The 24,749-nt window shown below is 44.8% G+C and overlaps 1 protein-coding gene across 12 annotated transcripts in view; it reads right to left on the bottom strand.

The window, feature by feature from the left end:
- TRAK1 (trafficking kinesin protein 1) overlaps positions 1-24,749 on the bottom strand; it is a 183,427-nt gene that overhangs the window by 81,061 nt on the left and 77,617 nt on the right. For all 12 annotated transcript variants that reach the window (XM_072726559.1, XM_072726567.1, XM_072726557.1 and 9 more), the window contains one exon: positions 6,812-7,006. Coding sequence is in view for 5 of the 12 variants with exons in the window: in XM_026000944.2 (XP_025856729.2) it covers positions 6,812-7,006 (195 nt within the window). In the remaining 7 variants the exon portion in view is untranslated. The remainder of the gene's footprint in view (positions 1-6,811; positions 7,007-24,749) is intronic.

Genomic DNA, 24,749 nt, shown 5'->3' with positions numbered 1-24,749 from the left:
GCCGGGCTGCTGATATAAAAGAGAGTAGTAGAAAAGTAAAGTTTCAGCAGCCCAGGAATGGGATGGCACTGGCTTCACCCATGATAGTGGCAGCAGGGTCAGAGGAGGGATCTGAGATACACACGCAAGAAGAATTAACAGAGCTGGCTAACAGCCAGCAGGATGCAGAAATGGGGGAAATTATGTCACATTTATCAAGACAAATGTGTAAGGAGGGGGGGCAATATTGACAGTGGATGTGCTAAATTAATGACTACATATGGGAGCCTGGAGCTGGGAAGGGAAGGTGGGAAAGGGGAATCAGAACTGGACAGAAATTTGGGAGTAGCTAGCATGTAGCTGGTACTTAAGCCTTGGGAGGGGAGCACACAGGGAGATGCAGGCTGGGCGTCCTGACATTTACAGCAGCACATCAACTTACCTGGACATTTGAATTACGGGCTTAAATACCATTTCAAAAAGGGCTTATTTTTAAAAGCTCTCTCAGTTCATCAGGATCGACACAACCACTGATTTAGCTCAGAAAAAGAGAAAAACCCAGTGAGAGAGTTTGGAAGGACCGGCCTGAAAGACAGGAGGGCAAGTGTCCAGAAAGGAGCGGTTGCTACGTCAGCCCTGCTCCAGGAGCACCAGGACATCCAGGGCCAGCCCACGCTCTGGCCAGTGAGACCCCTGCAGATGCTCTGGGCCTTCATGGCTCGTCCCCGAGCAGACTCCCTGCTGACCCGCAACAAGTCCTAAGATGGTAAAGCGTGACACATAGGCTTGTACAAACACTCATGACGCCTGGGACCGTGTGGACACAAGTGAATGATACAGTGGAAATGCGTGGAAATGTGTATGATATTGACTGTGGGTTGCACTCACTCCTCCACGGACACAACCCCAGAGCACCGGGCGGCGGAGTAGGGGGACCCACACACGACCCCTAGCCCACACAAGGCAGACACCATGCATGACCTTAGGGACGAGCCACTTTGCCATAGGCCTTGGGTGCTCCAGCAATGGTTGTGAATTTTTTGTTTGTTTAAGTTAAACTTTAAAAAATTAAAATGGGGGATCCCTGGGTGGCTCAGCAGTTTAGCGCCTGCCTTTGGCCCAGGGCGCGATCCTGGAGTCCCGGGATCGAGTCTCACGTCGCCTCCGGCATGAAGCCTACTTCTCCCTCCTCCTGTGTCTCTGCCTGCCTCTCTCTCTATCATGAATAAATAAATAGACAAATCTTAAAAAAACAAAAAATTAAAATGGCACAGGGACCTGGTTGAATGTGGAAGTCCCCGGACTCTATTGGCTTCTCCCGCATAAGCAAGGCAAGCCACCCCGTGCAGGATGCCAGCAGAGGCCTTGAGGGCTTCCTGGGTTAGCCCGAGCCAGTGGCAAAGTCTCTGCTTAGGTAAGGGAAGAAAATCAATAATCCAAGAGATGTTTTCACTTCCTTAGCCAGAAAACCTCAGCTGGAACTCAAACAAGTCAAGCTCACAAAGGATTACAGGTGCATACCAGGCGCTCAGTAAATACTTGTTGGCTGATTAAGAAACTTTACAGCAAAAGTAAACAATAGAACAATGTCTTGAAACTCTTATTTGCCTTATGACCTTCTCTTCTCCTCAGGAAAAAAGATTATTCCAGGTAAAGTCAGAGGTGAAATGGCCAGAGAATCCTATGCACTTGAGACATAAAGAGATTTCTTTTCTTTTGACCGAGTTGTCTCCTTAACCAAAGAGATACAGAGAGGGACGCCTGGGTGGCTCAGAGGTTGATCATCCGGAATCCGGGATCAAGTCCCACATCGGGCTCCCTGAGAGGAGCCTGCTTCTCCTCTTCTCTCTCTCTCTCTCTCTCTCTCTCTCTCTCTCTCTCTCTCCCCCCCCCCCACCGCCTCCCCTCTCTATATGTCTCTCATGAATAAATAAATAAATAAATCTTAAAAAAAAAAAAAGTTACAGAGAGCAGGCCCTGGAAATGAGGACCACAGCCACCTGGCACCAACACAGCTGCCTTCATGTCTGGTGTCTGCAGAATGCTGTGTGGCAAGAAAGGTCCACAGCACCCACAAGTCATTTCTACCAGAGATGGGGAAGCATGACCTCCAGACCACAGGACAGAGACAAAACCACAGGGAAGAAGGGAGGAAACCTCAAGTTGAAATTAAATTATATCTGGCTGATTGTTGCTTGGGACGCCGACCTTTATGGGGAAAAAAAAAAGTTGAATTTTGAATATGTGGGACACACATTTTATAAATAAATAGTTCCTGATACAAACTGAGGGTTTGCTCTTTGTATCATGTTTTCCAAGTAAGCTTTATTCTTAAATGGTTTTCTCATTTTGCTCTTCTGAGAAAGTAAAGCATGCAGTCAAACCAGACAACATAGATTTGAAATTCAGCACCCCACTGTGCTAGCTGTGTGACCTTGGGCAAGCGTCTTAACTTCCCTGTGCCTCAGTGTCCTCACCTGCAGGATGGGGACAGCAAGACTCTCTCCCAGAGGTCACTGTGAGAACTGAATGAGATACATGTAAGGAATTAGGAGCAGTGCCTGATACCGGCAAGGGCTACTTGTTGACTGTTCTTTCTTCCTCCTAGACCACTTAGTCCTAAATGTCCCCTATCTATGGGTACGTTTGCTGTGTGAATCATTTGCATGTTCTGTGTTTCTCACACTCCCCAGGAGTCAAAAAATCAACCTGTTAAATATTTGCCTGAAAGGGTCATTCTACCACCTGGTAAAGGTAGACCCCCCAAAAAGTTAGACACCTCTTCTTAACAAGCCAGGTGAGGAACACCTGGCTGGCTCAATGGGCAAAGCATATGACTCCTAATCTCGGGGTTGGGGGCTCAAGCCCCACATTAGGCACAGAGGCTACTGAAAATTAAAAAATAAAAGTACTCACTTTGGCAGTACATATACTAAAAAACAAAACAAACAAAAACAACAAGCCAGATAAGGGCCAGATTTAAAAGGCAAAGTGTAATTTCTCTACTCTGAGGGACGGCCTGTAAGGAAGAGGGCTGAGTTTTACCTCATCTCCCATTATCAAAATCTCTAGGGTCTCTTCTCCCCACTCCCACCCATAACAGAGAACCACTGCCCTAACTGATAAGAAAATAAACCTAAGAGGAAACAGCTCTGTTATCTTCTCACACACCTCACAACTGATTTAACACACACAGGTGAGTCACTGTGTCGTGGCCAGAGCATCTCCTAGTTACGCACGTATAAACAAACAATGAAACCCAAAGAGGACACCATGCACAGAGCAGGGCCCCTGATCTGTGCTTTCCACTGACCTCTCAGCCAGCTTGGCAAGGCTCACGCACCCCTCCTTAGAAGAAAGAGTTGAAGGCAGCCCGGGTGGCTCAGCGGTTTAGTGCCACCTTCGGCCCGGGGCATGATCCTGGAGACCTGGGATGGAGTCCCACATTGGGCTCCCTGCAAGGAGCCTCCTCCTCTCTCTGCCTGTGTCTCTGTGTCTCTCATGAATAAATAAATAAAATTTTTAAAAAAAGAATAAACAGTTGAAAACATAACATAAAATACAAAGGACTACAAAAGGAAACCAATTGTATTACAATGTAGTTATTAAAACTTGCAAAAAGTCTGTGCTATAAGAGCTTCATTATCAATGTATTAGATAGCAAGGGCTATCGGCATGCTTAATAATGAATGTAATTTCAAAGCAGTGATGAGTAAAGGTGGTATTTCAAAGTATCTGTTTCCACTGCAACATGACATGAAAATCTTGATTTCTATTGGTGAAAAAGTCACAGGTCCTGCTAATACCACCATGCTTTGTTTTCTATCTTCACAGTGACAGGAAATGCTGCATTTCAGTTAGAAGTTAGTGAAAATAAAGACATCGTTTCATTCCTTTAGAACTTCACAGAATCCCCAATTTCCCTCTACAGACTTTTTGGGGGTCCTAGGACCTCAGTTTGAAATCCCTGCTGAGGAGTGTGCTATATGTAAGAGCTAACCCTGATCATTCATTTAATCAAGTTAGCAAATACCTACTTTGCTCTAAGTGTAAGTATCACAGAAGAAAACACAGAATTAAGGTCAGACTTGGGGCAAACTATGCTCTAAGAACCTTTAGAACCTCTGCTCAGCATTTACTTTGTTTCTTCTAATCTTAGTATAATTTGTTTTATTCACTGCCAAATCCATCATATTTTTTTTCTCCCTCCCTTAAATATGTAACTGGGGCACCTAGGTGACTCAGTTGGTTAAGAGTGTTCCATTCTTGATTTCAGCTCAAGTCATGATCACAGGGGTCCTGGGATCAACTGCGATCAAGCCCCCAGTTCAGGCTCTACACACAGCAGGGAGTCTGCTTGGGATTCTCTCTCTCCCTTGCCCCTACCCCCCACCTGCACACACGCTCTCCTGCACACATCCTCTTTCTCTAAAATAGATAGATAATAGAGATAGATAGATAGATAGATGATAGATGATAGATAGATAGATAGATAGATAGAGATAGATGATAGATGATAGATAGATAGATAGATAGATAGATAGATAGAGATGATAGATAGATGATTGATAGATAGATGATAGATAGATAGAGATAGATGATAGATAGATGATAGATAGATAGATAGATAGATAGGATCTTAAAAATAAATAAATAAAAACAGAACAAACAGAAATAAGCCACAGTGTCTGTTCAAGTCTGCTGCTGCAAGTATTTGAAAAGATGGGAGATCAGTACTATGGAATAAATACTATGCTTCTACTTCCTTGAGAATCAAACCAGCCCTGCCCAAACTGCAGACATTTCACAGGGATGAAAGGAGCAATTCATAGGAAAATTCTACAAAAACAGTGAAGTACTCCCTGTGGATGGTTCCCACTATGCTGTGAATGTAAGTGGTTAATCTGTGTATGAGAAGGGATCCAGGAGCCTCCGGTGACAGAAACAGCCAAGCAGGGTCCAACAGAATCACACAATCTCTTAAGGAAGATTAAGTAACACATGAGGAGTTTTGAAAAAATAGTTCTGCTGTGAATTATACCGTGAAGCAGTCTGAAGGAACCAAATACAGAACCTGCCAAGGACGTGACTCCGGACACAGTTTTCTACCCAACACCACATCTCTTGGTGTAACAGATACCGTGCGTCAACAAAAGTGACTGCCAAAGAGCTTCCTATATGCTACCAGACACATCAGAAATTTTAAAGCTCCAATGTGAACACTGGTACAAGTCTAACATGCTTCATATCTGTCCTGGTGTGGACTACTCTATTTTTATTCCTGTTGAAATGGATTATCTGCTGTGTTCACAAAGACTGTAGGATTTGTCTTAGGTATAAAACACAGGTCAGTCTAAACAAAATTCCTTCCTCATTAACATCTAATAGAGAAAATGTGAAAATAGCCCCAGATACTTTCTAAAAGAGAAACTTGTAGTTCCAACTCATTTATTATAAGTGATTTCCCAAATTTAAGAACACTGGAGATAATTCTGTATTGAGGCAATAATTACAGAAAACTTACTGCTGTTATAAACTCATTTTGAACCATGTTACCATCAAGTAGAAGATTGCTATACTTTTTATTTTTAAAGGTGACATAATGATACACAGGTATGTAAATGATGTCACTTCCAAAGGGACATCACTAATTTAGACTAGGCTAAAGCTGACTGGAATTTTAAAGTCAGAAGTTTTAAGACAAAGGAGAGCTGGTCTGTCCTATCCATCTCATAGGGCTGCAGTGAATTTCTAAAGAGTAAAATTATTTCTACAAAGGCACCTCTTGAATGAACATCAGAAACATCATTAGCATGAAATTTTAAAATTATCATGTTTTCTAAATCTGCAAAATCAGGTTTCACACACTGGGAAGTGGCGGGGGGGGGGGGGGGGGGGGGAGAACCCACCTAGTGTACTGCTCACCCTACCAGGTGTCAGCCTAAGGCAGAACTGGTTTGTCACTGGAGCAGCCTTTTGATTTTCCTGAATAACCAGCTTAGTGGGCTTTCATACGGAAATCATTAGCCTTGGAAAACTAAGTTCACAGATATAGAAAACAGATAGGTGGTTGCCAGAGGCAGGAAGGTTGGGGAGGTAGAAGAAACAAATGAAGGGGGTCAAAGGTACAAACTTCCAGTTATAAAATGAATATGTCATGGGAATAAAATGTACAGCATGGTGACCACAGTTAATATTATGTATTGCATATTTGAAAACTGCTAAGAGAGCAGATCTCCAAAGTTCTCCCCATGAGAAAAAAATTTTTTCCTAACTCTGTATGGGGACAGATGTTAACAAGACTTATTGTGGTGGTGCATTCTATAACATGGACAAATATCAAATCATTATGTTGTACATCTAAAATTAATAATGTTATATATCAATTATACTTCAATTTTTTAAAAAAGAAGAAAAATTGTCAGCCTTGTTATACATGTTTTGCTATGTCCTATAAATAATACTAAGCAGCCAAGAATTCCCAGTACCTTTGGTTTAAATGCAAACTCTTTCCCAGGGAGTTTCTAAGGATTCACATGGTATTTTGGTAAGAGGGGGGAAATGGGAGCATTTTCAAATTCTTCTCTACAGTTATGAGAAAACTGGTTCAAATGAAATTTCGTACTTGGTCCCCAATACACTAAAATGTCTATTCATAACACTCAAAATCAAGGCCATGTGTGAGACTAAACCCGACAGCCACGTTTCCTGGAGCACCCTTCCATGAATGGCAGGCTGTAAGACCTGCTAACCAGTACAAGGTCCCATGCAGGGCCACAGCTAAGAAGCATGGGCCATTGCAGTGCCTCACCAAACGAAAGGAACTACTCACGGAAGTACTTCAGCGTCTCTTCAATTTGCTCGGTTGTAAGGTCAATGTTGGCATCTGGAGAAATGAGGGGTGTATGGAGCCAGTCGTCGTGGTCATAACCGTAGATGGTGTCGGCTCTTAACTTATAATGGGGCAGCTGCTCCTCCAGCAGGCTAATGATCTCGACTTCCGGAAGATCGGTGCTGTTGCACACGTCTGGAGAGAAGAAAATAGGGAAATGAGAGCCCAGAAATGGTTTTGGCCCTGCTGCTGCCAGCTAACTGGCCTTGTGGCCTCAACAGATATCTTCAGCTACTTACCCACAGCATGGAGAGGCCAGCTACGGCCACATCAGAGATCTTTTCTGCCAATTTAAAATCCATTCTCGAAACTTACAAGACCTACCCGAAATAGTTCTATACCGTTTAGCGGCCCACTTCATTCGAAGTAAAGCCACAATTCGTGTGCTTTCTGGGCTCATTCTTCCCAACTATTTCTCTGACCATTCTCTTTCAATCACTTGATGCGTAAACCAAAGCAGTTACAATTTCACCAATATGTCTAATTTCTTCCTGCTACTTGTAACCAGTCAAGCCATCCCTTCATCTGGGATTTTGCCTTCATTTAATTCCCCGAATTGTGGATCGGCCTGTATTTCTTTCCATTCATCCACCCAAATACATCCTGAGTCCCAGAGACACAGGAGATGCAACAGTAAACACAACAGTCGTGGTCCTGCTCTTGCAGTGCTTGTATTCTTGTGGGACTTCCACCCATTAAAGCAACAAGTGTTCCTCCATTGAAGGCAGAGCTGGATCATCCCAGAAATGTTGGTGTTTTGAGCACGTCATGCAGAATTAACCTCTCTCCTCCCTTCTATATTATTTTTTTTTATAAATTTTTATTTATTTATGATAGCCACAGAGAGAGAGAGAGAGGCAGAGACACAGGCAGAGGGAGAAGCAGGCTCCATGCACCGGGAGCCCGACGTGGGATTCGATCCCCGGGTCTCCAGGATCACGCCCTGGGCCAAAGGCAGGCGCCAAACCGCTGCGCCACCCAGGGATCCCATCCTCCCTTCTATATTAATACAGTGTTTTGGCAGTGTTACATTCTATCTTCTGAGTATTTTAGTATCCAACACATTCCCCTGTGAGATGGCAAATTTCCATCAGCAGTTGTTCTCAATCTATCACCGTACCCCTCATAGGTCCTGGCCTAGACTGTGCTCAAAAGATGCTCCATAATGCTTATGAAGGTGCATCAACCCATATAAAGCACACTACAACAGAGGCCTTTTAATTAAACTGTAAACACACCACCACAGCAAATGTACCCAGGACAAGACCAGTCTTCCACAACTTCTCTACCCCTGAGAACAGTGAAGTAAATAAATGCTAATGGATGCACGTTGATGATCTCTCCACTAATTCTGACATCAGTCACCATACTGGGCCAGTTCACAGACAGTATTCATGACTCATGATGGTAAATGGCAGGTGGGAGCAGTGGAGGTCTTGGGAACCCATAAATAAATCGATGTGGTCCTCATGGCTGGACGAGAGAGTTAACTGGGTCTTTCATTCGAGGAATGAGCCTTCAATGAGAAAAATCACTTGAAAGATAAGAAGAATGCAGTAAGAGCAATTAAGAAGGTTATTGCACAGTGTCCTTGCCTTGAAGTAGTAAACAAAGGCGGGGGCCAGGATCAAGGTGGAGAGCAGAGCATGAGATTCAGACTCCTGTCCCTCTCCAAAGTGCAGGGAGAGGCAGGAGGAGAAAATCCTCTCAAGAACCAGGAAACTACACATGGGCAAGGTAAAGTAAGGAAGAGGTGCTGATGAGAGATCACAGTCATGAGTCATCTGAGGACGTGGAAGGTGGCATCAAAGGAGGGAGGCCCTGTCTGAACACCCACGGAGGAAGTGAGTGGTGCAAACAGTGGGAGCGAATCCCAGGGTGTGGCTAGCTGGAAGGGGAGGCGGTAGGAAGAGCCCCAGGCAGGTGTTCAGGGGTTCACTGGAGAAACAAAGCCAGCACAGCAGGGAAGATCAGTCCCTTCACTGCTCCTGGCCTGAACCAAAGCAAAGGCAAGCAGCAAGGCAGTGCCTACAGAGCCGCTCACACTCAAGTAGAATACGGAGCCTCTCATGCCCAGAACAGCTATGCCAGAGATTTACCAAAATCCCTCTGTCCTTCATGGTTTAGGCTACATGGCAGGCAAAAAAATACCAAATCACAGGTAAAGGGAGCATTCAGTGACCAAGTGCCTCCCTTTGAGCAAGACCTCACTGAATGCACCTGTCATTCAATGCACCTGACTCCCCTTATCTCCTTCTCGCTCCCCACACACCCCCTTGCACCCCTCTTCCCCCACACAACCCCTTTTTGCTCAGCTTAATATGCAAAGCTTCACTGCAGAACATTTCAATTCAGGAAGTCAGTGTGGTTTTGCAAGCACTAAGGAAAGAGAAGAAAAATAAGTACAAAGTGAAGACATTTAGAATTTTTCTTAGAGCTTTAGGGACTGGAGGGGGGATAACATCTGAACACTTGGATTCTCTGCGTTGTGTGGGGAAATGTCACTGGGAGCGCTCCTGGCATTTCAGCCAGCTGAAAAGCAGACCAGAGCTGCTCTGCCACTTTGCAAAGGTCTGCTGGGAACAGAAGTTGCCTCCTCCCGGAGGCCAGAGCCAACAGCCCAACCTCAAGACAGAGGTCTTGTGTTTCTTCTCACCTCCCACCACCAACAAAACGCCACCCAAGAGGCTCAAGATGGGCTCATAATTAAGCAATTGGTTTCTCCCCTCACAATCAAGTGACGAGTAAGTTCCCACAAAGCTCATTTTGAAAGGATGCCTCGTGATTATAAAATGGCAGCCTTGTGACTGAGGGGACGTGGGGTCACGCCCAACTGGAGGCGTCTCTTAACTGAGCACAGATTGGCTCCACAAAAGACATTGCCAGCCTATGCCTAGGAGAACAGGCAGAGGACCAACACATTCCTGCATGACTCACCCTCACAACAGGCTAGAATCTTCTGGTGTCTCTGCTTTTGGTGGTGGGGAAGGCAACAATCTCAAACAAAAGTCCCTTCTAAGAATACCATGTCACTTCTGAGCACGTTGGCAGCTGCTCAAACTCTGAGACTTGACCTGTCCTTCCACATTTCCGGGGCTGAAGGGCAACCTATTTACAGTGTGGGTCTTTATGTCCAAGAGAGATTGTTATGCTCAGAGCATGTGATGACAGGTGAGATAAAATATTGAAAGGTGAGACTGAGCCAAAATGCCTTTTTAAAAAAAACACTGTATTTGATTTTGCCATAATGGGACCAGCCATATGAACACAGCAAGTTTCCAGCTGCCTAAAAGGCCCAGAGAATCAGAACATAGGGAAGGATTACAGAGACCCAGGGAGCATTCCTCAACCTGACCTGGGCTGCAGGACCAAAGGCCCAGGGGTCCTCCTTTGGAGGGGAGCACCACATTTGCCTCACGGAGAAGACATATCGCAGGCCTGAGGTTGGATAAACATAGCATGAGAACCTTCAAGAATTCCCCAGGAATGCCTGCACTGTTGCAAGCCCCAAGCCTGCGGGGCACTCTCTGACCCTCTGAGCAACCTGGGACAGGTTATATTTGTTCTGTTTTGCAGATGAGGAAGCAGAGATTCACAGGAGCTGTAGAATATCTTGTTGGTCAAGGCCACGCAGGTATTATTTGGCAGATCCTGCCTGAGAAGCCTCAACTGTCTGTCTGAAATCTATACCCTTCCCCTCTGCCACCCGTCTCCCAGGCAGGCACACAAGAAATACTGGGGAATCCCCAGGATATTCTAATAAGGAAGGTTCTGTTCTCAGCAGGAAGATGGCTTCACAAGCATGATAGGGATGTGCAGTTAAACACACTGACAAATGAGGGAGGCAGGCAGGAGAATGATTTTCTCTTCTAGAGCACAGGAAGTGAAGTAACTTGTCTGCAGAACCAGGAAGGCCCTGCCCCCTCTCCTGGAGCTTATTCAAGCTCATGGTATAAAAGGGCACTTTTGGCCCAACCTGGAAGCAAGGACCCCATTATACTCTTGACAGTCATCATTTCTCCACCGATCCAACTCACATCAATTTTTTTAAGTTTCTTTATTTGAGAGAGAGAGCATGGCGAGAGGGGCAAAGGGGAGGAGAGGAAGAAGCAGAACTCAAAACCTGATGACAGGGGCTTGATCCCAGGACCCTGAGATCATGACCTAAGCCAGAACCAAGAGTTGGATGCTTAACTGACTAAGCCACTCAGGTGCACCCCCCACAACTTACATTATTAACAAGCTATAAAAACATGTCCTCAGATAAACCTCAAATAAAGGGCATCAGCCTGCTGATTGAACTCAGACCCAAACAGGTCCTTGGCTTCAGTCAGATGTGCAGCAACCACAGCTGGGAACGCACTAACGCCCAGCCTGTCAAACTATCAAAAGGCCAGGCTCACCCAGGCAGTCAGGGTAGATCTCCTCCTTCCTGAGTTACTACAACAGCCCCGTGGTTGCTGGCCACACGGCCACTGGTGCCATCTGTGGGAAGAGGATGCTTTTTAAAAACATGGTACTGCCCTGCTTTACAAACCTCCTGGCTCTCTATAAAGTGCTTCATGTTTCAGCCCACGCTTTCCTAAGATAGAAGCCGATGGGACAGAGGTTTCCCAATATCCAATTTCTGCTTCTTCCTTTTGGTAATGGAATTCCCAAGGTGTGGCTAGGCACAGGGCCACTGGCCGAAAACTACATTTCCCATCTTCCCTTGCAGTAAGGTTATGTCCCCAAGTCCAGTAACAGGATGTGAACAGAGCTTCTAAGCCATGGCTTCTCCAGCTGTCACATACAGAGAGGTAGCTGGTGCTGAAACCATCTTCAATCACACAAGTAGGGCAGCCCAGGTGGCTCAGCGGTTTAGCGCCGCCTTCAGCCCAGGGCATGATCCTGGAGACCTGAGATCGAGTCCCACATCAGGCTCCCTGCATGGAGCCTGCTCCTCCCTCTGCCTGTGACTCTGCCCTCTGTGTGTGTGTGTGTGTCTCTGATGAATAAATAAAATCTTAAAAAAATAAAAATAAAAAATATTTTTAAAATATTTTTTAAAAAAATCACACAAGTAAAGGCAACACCCAAGCAACCCTGGGTGCCTGGGACCATCTACCTGATGGAGTCTACCCTTCCCCTGGGACTTTGAGGAGGGAAAGAAAGGTCTACCTTGTGGAAGCCACTATTATCTCAGTCTCTGTTAAAACATCCTCTCTTATCAAGTGCAGGCTCTGCTGTTTTATCCAAGACCTCTTTGGTTAAGCCACATCAACTTCTCACCATTTGCTAAAGATATTTTTTCACAAATCTTGGTTTTTATACCAGCTGTCCTCACTGCCTAGAAAGCCCTTCACTGCCCAGCAAACTCCATCTCAAAATACCACTGAAAGGTCACCCTGTATTTCAAGCTTTCCTGGACTCCAGTCCTGTGGCTATGTACATGGTACATTGAGTGTTTTGCTACAATGTTATGAGTGTTTTCTGCAATCCCTTCTGCACTAACTATGAGCCCCTCAGGAGAAAGAACTGAGTTAGCCACCTTTACATCCAGCTGGGCAACAAACAGTAAGTGCTAGCTGAGTGCTGGATAAATAATGGGGACAGGGGATCCCTGGGTGGCGCAGCGGTTTAGCGCCTGCCTTTGGCCCAGGGCGCGATCCTGGAGACCCGGGATCGAATCCCACGTCGGGCTCCCGGTGCATGGAGCCTGCTTCTCCCTCTGCCTGTGTCTCTGCCTCTCTCTCTCTCTCTCTCTGTGTGACTATCATAAATAAATACAAAAAAAATAATAATAATGGGGACAAAGGCAAGGAAAAATGAGCAGTGGGTGCAGGGCTTGTCTGTCAGCCCTGTGTCCCCAGGATGGACCAACGCCCAGCCTTCAGCACAGGGGAGGTGCCGCCATCTAGTGCCAAGTGTTTTCGTGCCCCTCCTGGCTTGCCCCTAGGCTTTCATTCAGCATGGAGGCAAGTCCCACGGGGAAGTGATTATCCTCTCAGTCACTCAGCAAACACAGACTCAATCCAATACCCCCTATTCTTATGGCACCACTTTGGGAGCAAACCACAGTGGGTCTCTTCACCTGTTCAGAACTCCAGTCCCTCCTAGGCTTTCTCCAAGACATAAGCTTTGGAGTGGGTCCTCCTACCTGAGGATGAGGGCTACATCTAGGGCTGCCTGGGAGGTGGGGCAGGGTGCTGGAGACTGCTAGGTATCTGGAAGGTCTGGGGTGATAGGTGCAGCTATGTCCACTCCACATCTGACTTGGGCTAGATCCTCATTCCTACAGAGGGGCTCGAAGGAGGCCCCTCTGATACACAGGTGACATGCCAGCTTCATGGAATTTGCCAGGCACCCAAGATAATGTTTAACATTTTATAGCAGAGGCAGAAACTCTGCATTAATGCCTGACATTTTAAAATTAGGGAGTCTCATGTAAAGACACAGATCCTTGATCTCTCAGAAGAAATCAGTGTATCCAAGGACCATGCACTTACATGCTCTGAGTGGTGGCCACCCCCAGATCGGGGAGGGAGGGTGGCTCCACTGGAGTTTCTGGGCCTCCTGCCTGCAGCACTGAAGCTGGAAGGCTAGGCCCAGGAGAGGAGAGAACTGCACAGATGCAGGGGAGAAGCAACCTACACACTCACCCAGGCTCCAGGAAATCCAGGGGCAACAGCAAGGGAAGAAGAAAGAACAAAAAGAGAGGGGGAATAGTGCTGGATAAAGAGGAGAGCTTCATGAGAAGAACGTAGCAAAATCAGGGGAACACAGGGTCAAGTCAGGGAAGAGACAGACGGTGAGTGAGGCAAGCCAGCAGCACGACTGCCACCTGCTGGAGGGTGCCTGGGACCCAACTATGGCAGCAGCATTGTTCCAAGAGCTTGAAGGAGGGGACCCCAGGCCTGGTTCTGTCCCCAACTTCTCCCTTTCACCCCAGCAGGTCCTATTTTCATCCGTCTGTAACTCAGTTTCTGCATCTACTGAACAAAGGCATGAGGTTGCAGAAGAGTTCTATCCCTGCCCTAAACATGTCTGAGCAGCCAGGTCAAGGGCTGTGAGTACATCACATCCTGCTCCACCCAGGAGGTGCTCATGGCCCCAGATATGCTGATTTCTTCTGAGAGGACAGGAATCTGCATTTTTACATGAAATTTCTTGAACTTTAAATGTTAGATACTCACTTAGAATTTTGTAAACATCCAAGGGCCACATTAAAACGTGTGTGTGCCTCCTGTTTGTGCTCTGGGATTTCCCATCTTTGTGTCTCACTCTAGGCCTTGGGAGAATGTTCTAGACTATAGTAAAGGTGACGATCAAAGGAAAAGTAAAGGAACCTTAATTCAACAAAACTGGCCATATTCTAAAAACTAATCTATTTTCTATTTTTGCCTCCCCTACCCTAATCCATTCCATTTCTTTACCCACCATGTTTCCACTTGGCCACATCAGTGGTGACTGAGGAGTGTGACCCCAGGTCTGTGCTTGGGGAAGTTCTGGAGATGAGGTAAGCCTCTTACCATCATTATGCTCAGCAGTGACAGCAAACCCACAACAATGTTTTAAAAACTGCACAAGATGAGACCTTTCTCTACTCAGCCATTTGTAAACCACTTGTACAGACTTGGAAATAATTCATTTTTCTTGAAATTATTAAGATTAAAGAGTGCAGATGCAAAGATTTACAGGCCATACTGGTACCAGAGACATGCCTGATACTTTGTAATTGGTGTCTTTCTAGAAAATTCCTATTATAGGGTCACACAGTTAAGAGCCTTACCTAAGCATCTTCAGGGAAATCAGTAGTTATGCTCTACATCACAAAAGTTATGATTTCACAAACTCAAAGGGACCACTAGAGCTAAAAATTACTGGCTCAACTGCCTCACCTAATGGAAGGGGAGACTATCCTCAGAGAGGCTGAGGTGGTGCCTACTGAGCAACTAGCCACAGACACAAGTCTGTGACACATGAGAGGCCTCAGAAAGTGACAGTGTCATCTTGAATGTTGATCTATCCCTCGCTGTTTAGGCAGCACCCTGCCTGGTAAACAGTAAGTGCTCAATAAACATGCGCTGAATGATGCAAAGCATGTGTACCTATTCCAGAATTTCATCTATTCGTATTCTCACAAACCAGCAGTCCATGCAGGGTGAGAATTAAGAACACATTTTACAAACAAGGAAACCAAAGTCTCAGATTATGTGAGGAGCCCAAGTGAGTCTGCTAGTAAGGGGCTGTGCTGGCCCCCCACATCCTAGTCCACTTCCTCCTAACCCTAATTCACACATGGCTCACTCCCAGTCTAGTGGGTCCTGGCAAGGACTCTCCAGGGAGGGAATCTCCCATGAATTGTACATGGGGGTGATGTTGCCAACAGGCAGGCTTCTCTATGAGGGACCTTTAGATGACCCCCAAGGCTCCACTCTAGACTTCCTGTACCAGGATCTATGTGGTACAATCCAGGAACTGACTTCTAAGTCAAGCCCTACAAGGGGTTTTTGCACACCAACATTTGAGAGTTGACACTTAGCCCCTTGTGGTCTTGACTAACTGAACCTGCTTTCTTTAAAAACAAAATCAGTTAAGTAAGGCATGTGGCTCAACATTCAAACAGTATGCAAGGGCAAGGAGGTCTCTCTGCAGGCTCCATCCGGCCACACCTCCACCCTGTCCCTACTTGCACACAAGACCATTCTTAGACTTCCCATGAGAACCAGTGTGGGCCCCCTGCGGGCACATCCTCGTCCTCATTCTCCTTACACAGGGGAAAGGCCTACCAAGTTCAAGGCAGCAAGGAGGTCTCATGGCTAAGTTGTAGGGGGTCCAGACATGAGGCCCTGCTGTCTCCCTGCGGCACAGTGGCTCACACTCCAGCCCCGGAAGGCACAGACACGAGTCCTCCTTCCCCTCCTCTCCTGCTTCTCCCCCAGTGAGGGCCAGCTCCCTTGCTGGCAGCAGCGCAAATGGGTCTACAGGAGAGGTAAGGCCACACAGAGAAACCCATACGGGAACATAAAGAAAAGGCCAACCCCAGAAAGAAAAACCTGCACTGGGGAGTTGTCAGCAATGGCTGTGACCCTAACTGCCAGCAGAAGCAACTCTTTCTAAGAAAAAGGATAAACAATTACACGAGGTAGATTCCACATACACTGGGTGTCAGGTTCTGAGTTACCACATAATCACACGTGAACACCAGCTTAGAGGACACCTACCAGCCAGGAGCACTGTAGCAGAGACTACCGATCTGAAAGAGGACAAGTTCACAAGCAGGAGTTCCAACAGGACAGGACACTAGGCAATCTTGTGCAACTGACCTTTGCTGTGCAAATATTCTTTGTTGTGCAAGAAGAGAGGGCAAGAGGTGGCAGGGCAAAGCAAAGGAGGCGGATCCTGCTGGGGAGCCTTCTAAAATGGCAGAACCAAATCCAGTTTTTCAGAAATAGGACCTCTGATGGGCTTTGTATAGAAATCTACAGGGATGCCTGGGTGACTCAGTTGGTTGGGCATCAGCCTTTGGCCCAGCTCAGCTCATGAACCCAGGATCCACATAGGGCTCCCTGCTCAGTGGGGAGACTGCTTTCCCTCTCCCTCTACCCCTCCCTCTGCTCCTGTGCTCCTGCTTGCTCTCTCATGTGCATACGTTCTCTCTTTCTCGAATAAATAAATAAAATCTAAAAAAAAAAAAAAAAAATCTACAAAAGCAGATGATACTACATTACAGGTCGAATTGATTCTAATACTGAGACATACAGCTTGAACTCTACAGAAATTTATTTTAAAAGGCAAAATTAATGTGCATAAATTCAGTCCAAAGCTAAACCTGCACAGAAAATAGGGAGCATTACAACCCACTGGGATGTTTTATCGCGCGATAAACCCAAAAAATACTTTGGTCTTGGGATGCCTGAGTGGCTCAGTGGTTCAGCATCTGCCTTAGGCTCAGGGTGTGATGCCGGGTCTCGGCAATGAGTCCCACATAGGGCTCCCTGCGAGGATCCTGCTTCTGCTTCTCCCTCTGCCTATGTCTCTGCCTCTCTCTGTTTCTCTCATAAATAAATAAATAAAATATTTTTTAAAATTACTTTGGTCTTCTAATTTCCTTGATAATTTCTCTTAAAAGTGTATATTTTATAATTGTTAAATTACCAGGGCGGGGGAATAATTTTACATGAAAATAGCCAGGAGGGCAACCCAGGTGACTCAGCGGTTTAGCACCGCCTTTGGCCCAGGCCATGATCCTGGAGACCTGGGATCAAGTCCCACATTGGGCTCCCTGCAAGGAGCCTGCTTTTCCCTGTGCCTGAGTCTCTGTCTCTCTCTCTCTCCTCTCTCTGTGTATTCTCATGAATAAATAAAATCTTTAAAAAAAAAAAGAAAGAAAATAGCCAGGGTCGATGTGATGATTGCAATTAAAGTGCTCACAGCTGAATTAGTGTTTAGACAGATGGAGCTGGTATAAATTGGAACAACACTGGCAGTAAACAGCTTGACAGCATGTTGGGAGAACCAAAAAATGTATCATGACCCTCAAACCAGTACCCTCACATATAGGATTAAATCTAAGAAAGGAATCCAAAAAAAAATCTAAAGTGCAAAATACATAATCATGTTTACAGTGCATCTGATAAAAACATGCATAACCAGTTTCCTCAAAAGAGTTAAACACAGAACTACCTTATGATACAACAATTTCAAATCTGGGTATATATCCAGAAGTGACTGCAGAGACTTGAACAGATACTTGTACATCCATGTTCATAGCAGCACTATTCACAACAGCTAAAAAGGCAGAAGCAACCCAAGCGGTCATGGATAAATGAACGAACATCGAAATGCAGTCTATACACAGAGCAGCATATCATTCAGCCTTAAACAGGAAGAATATTCTGGCACATGTTACAACATGGATGAACCTTGAAGACATTATACAAAGTAAGACATTGTAAGGCATTATACGAAATAAGCCACAGCTAAGGGGGCGAGCACTGAATGCTTCCTCTTATGTAAGGTACCTAGAGTAGCAAATTCATGGGGATAGAGAGCAGAATGGTGGTGACCTGAGGCTGAGGGATGGGGGGGATGGGCGGTTGGTGTTTAGAGGGTACAGAGTTGCAGCTGGGGAAAATGACAAAGTTCTAGGAAAGTATTGCCTTCAGTACTTGCTCAACACTGCAGTACTTGCAGTACTTGCTCAACACTGGAGAGGTAACTATACCCTTAAAATAGCTAAAATGATAAGTTTTATGTTATGTATGTTTCATCACTTTTTTTTTTTTAAGAAATAAACGACAGTCACAGCATTAGGGATTTCCTTTTCTCTCAGACTGGGGACCTGGGGACCTCAGCACCTCAGGGGCAAGAAACGATACACGTGGACCAGATGTTGAAGAACATACAAAAGAACCAAGCATACCATCTGGATGGTAGCTGACGCCAGAAGGGAAGGGAAGGGAGCAGGTGGAGGGGTAGGCTGAGCAAGGGTGCCCATTTGTCTTGGCTTGCCCAAGACAGCCCCAGTTCATGCCTGCTGTTCCTGTGTATTAGTATTAGTATCACTCTCTATCATACTTGAGGGTGCCCCTTCTAGAAAACAGTGTGGCAGTTGTTGAGTAAGTTAAACACAGAATCATGATCTGACCCTGCAATTCCACTCCGGGGTTATACCCAAAAGCACTAAAAGTGGGTATTCACACAAAATCTTGTCCACAGCTACCCTCTTCTTCCCAGTAGCCAAAAGGTGGAAACAACCCAATGTTGACCAACCAATGAACTGACAGAGAAAATGTAGTACATTGATACAACGGAATGTTATTTGTCCATAAAAAGGATACCTGCTACAAAACATCATGCTAAGTGAAAGAAGCCACTCACAAAAGACTACATATGATATGGCTCCATTTATATGAAATATCCAGAGCACATAAAGCCATAGAGATAGAAAGCAGATCAGTAGTTGCCAGAGGGTAAGAGGAGGGAAGAACAGGAGTGAGCGCTAACAGGTAGGAAGCTCCCTTTGGGGATGATGAAATGTTCCAGAAATAGATGGTGCTTACACACATTTGAATGCACCAAATGCCACTGAATAACACACTTTAAAAATGGGTAATTGGGAAATGTTACATACATTTTAACAAATTAAAAAAAACCCAAATAACAAAAGTGTCCCTGATGATAAACCTCAACGCAATACCACTACACACTAAAATGTCTATAACAGAAAAGACACACAGTGGATTGAATTAGAGGGGATGTGAAGCAACTAGAACCCTTACACACTGCAGGCGGGAATGGGAAATGGTACAGCTACTCTGGCAGTAGTACAACTCTAAATCTACTCAAAATATCTCCAAATTGCATACTTACAATGGGGGAATTATATGGTTATGTAAATTATACCTCGACAAAGCTGTTAAAAATTGTCCTTGCCTGAACAATGATCACCCTAACTTGGGCCAACTACTTAGGAGATCCGAAGTTAAAACGACAAAAGCTCATCAAATACAAATGGGGTCATAATACCTGTAAATTATTTATGCACATTTCCTATATGTTAACAGTCCCATCTTCAACACACTTTTTAAAAGATGTTCATTGCAAAAAAATAAACAAAAAACAGACTCTTAAATTCAGAGAATAAACTGGTGGTTGCCACAGGAGAGGTGGTGGGGGATGAAATAGATAAAGCAGATTAAGAGTACATTGATCTCAATGAGCAGTGAGGAATGTAAAGAACTGTTGGCTCATTATATTGTACACCTGAAACTAATGCTGTAAGTTATATTTGAATTTTAAAATTCTTAATTCTAAAAATTAAAGATATTCACTGCATTGCCAAATACAACCTTCATGTCTAGCAAAAGGGCAGTATCTACGTAAATCATACCAACTTAATGGAATTTTTTAAAAAGATTTTATTTATTTATTTATTCATGAAAGAGAGAGAGACAGGCAGAGACACAGGCAGAGGGAGAACTAGGCTCCATGCAGGGAGCCCGACGCAGGACTCGATCCCAGCACTCCAGGATCCTGGGCCAAAGGCAGGTGCTAAACCGCTGATCCCTATTCCATCAGGGATCCCCGATGGAATATTATAAAGCCACAAATATCAATTATTTGTTCATTTCTAGGGAAAGGTCACTGGGGCAGAAACTGGAATGAATATCTAGGGGTACAGTGTTCTAACACAGGGAAGAGTAAAATAAAAAAATAAAATAAAAAGGCCAGCGGCATCCTGTGTGGCTGGAGCCAGGGGAGGTAGAGCAATGCAGGTGAGGGGAGACAGTCCATAGCTCCCAGAACCTTTAGTACATGGCAGGAGGTCTGAACTTACTGTGACAAGAGTGCCATGATCTGACTCAAGTATTAAACAGGTCTCTCTGGCTGCTGTGTGGACAGATTGAAGGGACTCCCAATTGGGGCTAAGCCAGGATGCTACAGTCCAGGCGAGAATGACACAGGCAGGTAGAAGTGGCTAGATTCAGGAAACACTCTGAAGGCAGAGGTACCAGTACTTGATGATCGATGAGAATTTCACAGGTGAGTTTGCCAGAGATTTAAAAGGAGTAGAAGGAAGAAAAGCGTCCAAAAGCACCGGACACAGTCATTAATTCCAAAACACTCTGAAAAATCTCTTTTCTATTTCCTGTGATTTTATTTCTCTCCCCTCCACATGCCTTGGAAAATTCACTGGCGATGTTATCAATTTATCACTAGCATCTCTCCAAGGCAATAAATTCTGATCCACCTCCTTTTTAAGGGCTGAGTAGGATTCCACTTTCAGCATATACCACAATTCACAGTTATGTAATTCCTCACCCATAAACATTTCATATCTGTGCAGTTAAAGATCACTGAAATAAATATCCCTTCTTTAGTGGCTGCACCAATCTACATTCCCATCAACAGTGCACAAGGGGTCCCTTTTCGCCACATCCTCACCAACACCAGCTGTTTCTTGTCTTTCCCATATTGGCCCTTCTAACAGCTGTGAGTTGATCTCTCGTTGTGGTTTGGGTTTGCATTTCCCTCCTGACTGGTGATGCTGAACACCTTTTCATGTACATGCTGGTCAGTAGCATTTATTTCTTAATAATACTCAACATCTTTTCATGGACATATTGGCCATTAATAGTTCTTTTACAGGATGCTCATAAATATTTTTTCTTGCTTATCTCTTCTTTACTGCCAATATACACAGAGGAACTTTATATTAACCCTTTGTCTATCAAATATAATGCAATTGTTCCCACGCCCCACTCACCTCCCACCTTGTCCCTGGTCTTGCAAGCCTACTCGTGTTTTCTGGCTTTCCCCACACAGCCTTATGTGCTGCTACAGGACTTTCTACTGGGAGCTCATATGCCAGTGGTAAGTAGGGAAGTGCTCTTATATTGCACAGGCAGGAGCCCTTTCAGCCCTATTTTAAAGAGGTTTAAAATATGTGCTCCAAGTAGAGCTCTATTCCTAAGAAGGTGTGTCGCAGCCTTGCATGGCTCTCTGCTTGCAGAGGCTGCATCTCCTGTGCCCCCCTTCATGGGAGCTGAAGGCCCCAGACCCTCCCCCTCCTGCATGCCTCCTAGCCTTTGGTCCGCCTCAACTTATCTCCCACCGTACCGTTTGTGCTTTGTACTGTTTAATGTTCTGGTTACAAAGTCACCGAATGATTCCTGTTATTTCTGGCCGACAATTTTGCAGAACATGCAAGCTTTTCAGGAGCAGGCACATCGTCTTACAGCAAGAATCCCTGTGTAAGTCTTAATTTTTAAATAGTCAAAGTGATCCATCATTCTTTTATAGTTATAGCCTCCATATCAGGCTTTAGCATGGCGCTGCCAGCCTCAAATTATTAAAATGTCCAGTAATAATTTACTTCTTCCACTTTTATGGCTTCATTCTTGACATTCTATCTTCGAGTGATCTGGATTTTACTGGGTGTGAAAGTTATGTAGGGATCCAGCTGTACTTTTTACAATGATAACAAACAACAGTAATAATAACACAAACATTCCTGGAGAGCTACCATCACTAAATAAATCCTATCAGGTGAAGCCGCTGTTCTGTGCAGCCAAACCCAATCCTTACTGATATGGGTAGTTACCTTTAAGCCACTTGGAGGTAAAGCTATATTTTTCTGATTCTCCATAACAAAAATAAAGTAGATTATACTTTATCTCACCAATCTCCCTCTTTACCTCTTGACTCTTGTCGCTCTAATTTGTAGGTTCAGGTGCAATCTCTCCTGTTATGAAATTTTTAACTTTTTACACTTACAATTGCTTTCTGTTTTCCAAAAACCCGGTACTTATAGTTACCCTCTCTAAAGCTTTCAAGGCAGCCTGACCTGAGGAGCTGCCAGAGTTCTAGGTCCACATCCTCCCTAAAATTAGCTTTTACTATGGAATGAAAGTCAATTAGTGTTGAAGGTTAAACTCTGAGATAAACAGTCAGATGTTGAATCAGGAAAACTTTATATTATTAATAGAACACAATTTTGTAAAATCATAATGCCTACTGTGCCTCTTCCATTAAATGCAGTTTGCTGCTTTATTGTTCATCTAAATTATTTCCTAGGCAGGAAATTCTGGTTATAGGCGAACAATGGTTACTTTTTCAAAACATGAAGTGAGATCATCTGGATATTAAAAGACTAAAAACTCATCCCTAAAACCATGACTACAGCCCAACAATAAGCGGTTAGGCAAAATAGATAAAACGAATAAAACACTTGAGTGTGAAACACTTTACTTGACCAGGTCTCAAACCAACACACATGTATATTCAAAAAGCAGAAAATTGCAAAGGGCAACTCCTCCAAAGCAGAATACAAATAACCAGGTATAATAAAAGACAAAAGTTAAAGCTATATTATCAGGTGATATAGTTCTGATGCACACATGTTAGAGGCAATGTAAGTCTCTATTGGGTGTATACTTGCAGAGCACTATGAGCATTAAGAAGCTCCCTCACTCTGTTCTCCAAGGCCAGGGCTGAGCCTGTTAGGGCCAAGAAACAAGGGCAGCAGATTCCAAGAGGTGACCTTCAAAAGCTCATTAAAAATTCAGCCACATTGGGAGGGGGTAGATGGGAGCGGATTGGAGGTGACAGCTAAAGGATCTGGAGTTTCCTTTGGGGGTGATGAAAATGTTCTAAAATTGATTTGTGGTAATAATTGCACAACCCTGTGAACAAGCTAAAAGCCATCAAGTTATAGATTCTATATGGGTGAATTATATCTCAATGAAGTGGTTACACATACAAAAATATAACCACAAGAGAAAGTAGGGAAAGTAGGGTCACTGAGCACACCTACTGCCCCTACTTAGGCACACCTCAAAGTCCTCTGCCAAAAACACTGTGAAAGATAATACTGAATCCACCAGGAAGGTTAAATCGCCTTCCCCATCATCCTTGGAAGGACCAAGGATCTTCTACTCCCTTTACAGAAATTTTCATGGAAACTAAGTTAAGCAAATGAGGTTTCATACTTAGAGACAATAAGCTTTGGCTGTCTAGAAAATTCAATGCCACAGAACACTGTTTACAGCTTAACAATGCTGAATGGTGGGTGGGGTATTATTGGACTCAACAGCAGCCTCCCAACTAACAAGGGGGGATTCCTCTCTTATTGTTGACAGCCTGATAGAAATCAGGGCTTGACTCTAAACGAGGAGTCCACCAACTATGATCCATGGTCAAATCCAGCCCCTGCCTATATTCATAAATAACGATTTTACTGAAACCCAGCTGCACACCCATTCCTCTAGGTATCGTCTACAGCTGCTTGTATCCACAACCGTAGAAGCCGGGAGTTGCTGCACAGATCCCATGACCCAAAAACCTGAAATACGTACTCTCTGGCCTTGAGGGAAAGGTCTGCCAACCCCTATTCCAGGCCATAGGAGAGATCGCTGATCCCCTGAGGCTTCCCGATGGCCACCTGTGGGCTTCAGCCATTTGAGGATCTTCTAAAATTCAGCTATTTGTTTTATTCACAATTCTTCCTCCTTCACTACCTACCCTTGCTTTGGTTTGGGTTCACTGTGAACAAAGTTCACTTTGCAGTTCTGTGACTTTGAGCTGGGCCACAGAACTTGCCCTGGCCAATTTGGAATGTGAGTGGCCGTCACTTGCTGCATATCCAACCAGAGACTCTGAAAGTGTTGGCTGAGTTTGTCCATGTACGCCCTGTCCTCTGACAGGAGGAAAGTATGGCCTGAGACAGCTCCTGTCCCTTGAGCCGAATTCCTCAAATGAGAGATAAGGGGAGCTGACCTGAATTAAAGCCCAGGCAATCCTCAGGTGACCTATACCCACGATCTCGGAATAAACATTGCAATAGCCACTGTGGATATGGGAGTGGTTTGTTACCCAGCAAAATCTGACTCAGTTTAAAATATATACATAAAGTACATAAAGTAAAATACTAAAGTACGATGACTAAGAGCTAGAAGAATAAATCATTGAAATCACACCACCATCAGAATCTCTTAACAGGTATCCCTGGGTGGCTCAGTGGTTTGGTGCCCGTCTTTGGCCCAGGGCGTGATGCTGGAGTGCCGGGATCGGGTCCCGCATTGGGCACCCTGCATGGAGCCTGCTTCTCCCTCTGCCTGTGTCTCTGCCTCTCTTTCTCTGTCTGTCATGAATAGATAAATAAAATCTTTTTTTAAAAAAAGAATCTGGGCAGCCCAGGTGGCTCAGCTGTTTAGCACCGCCTTCAGCCCAGGGTGTGATCCTGGAGACCCCGGATCGAGTCCCACGTCAGGCTCCTTGCACGGAGCCTGCTTCTCCCTCTGCCTGTGTCTCTGGCGCGCGCTCTCTCTCTCTCTCTCTCTCTCTCTCTCTCTCTCTCTCTTCTCTCTCATAAATAAATAAAATTTAAAAA

Source organism: Vulpes vulpes, chromosome 11 (assembly GCF_048418805.1).
Source record: "Vulpes vulpes isolate BD-2025 chromosome 11, VulVul3, whole genome shotgun sequence".
Classification (NCBI taxonomy): domain Eukaryota; kingdom Metazoa; phylum Chordata; class Mammalia; order Carnivora; family Canidae; genus Vulpes; species Vulpes vulpes.
The sequence above is the reverse complement of the archived record's forward strand: the minus strand, read 5'-3'. Positions and strand labels throughout refer to the sequence as shown.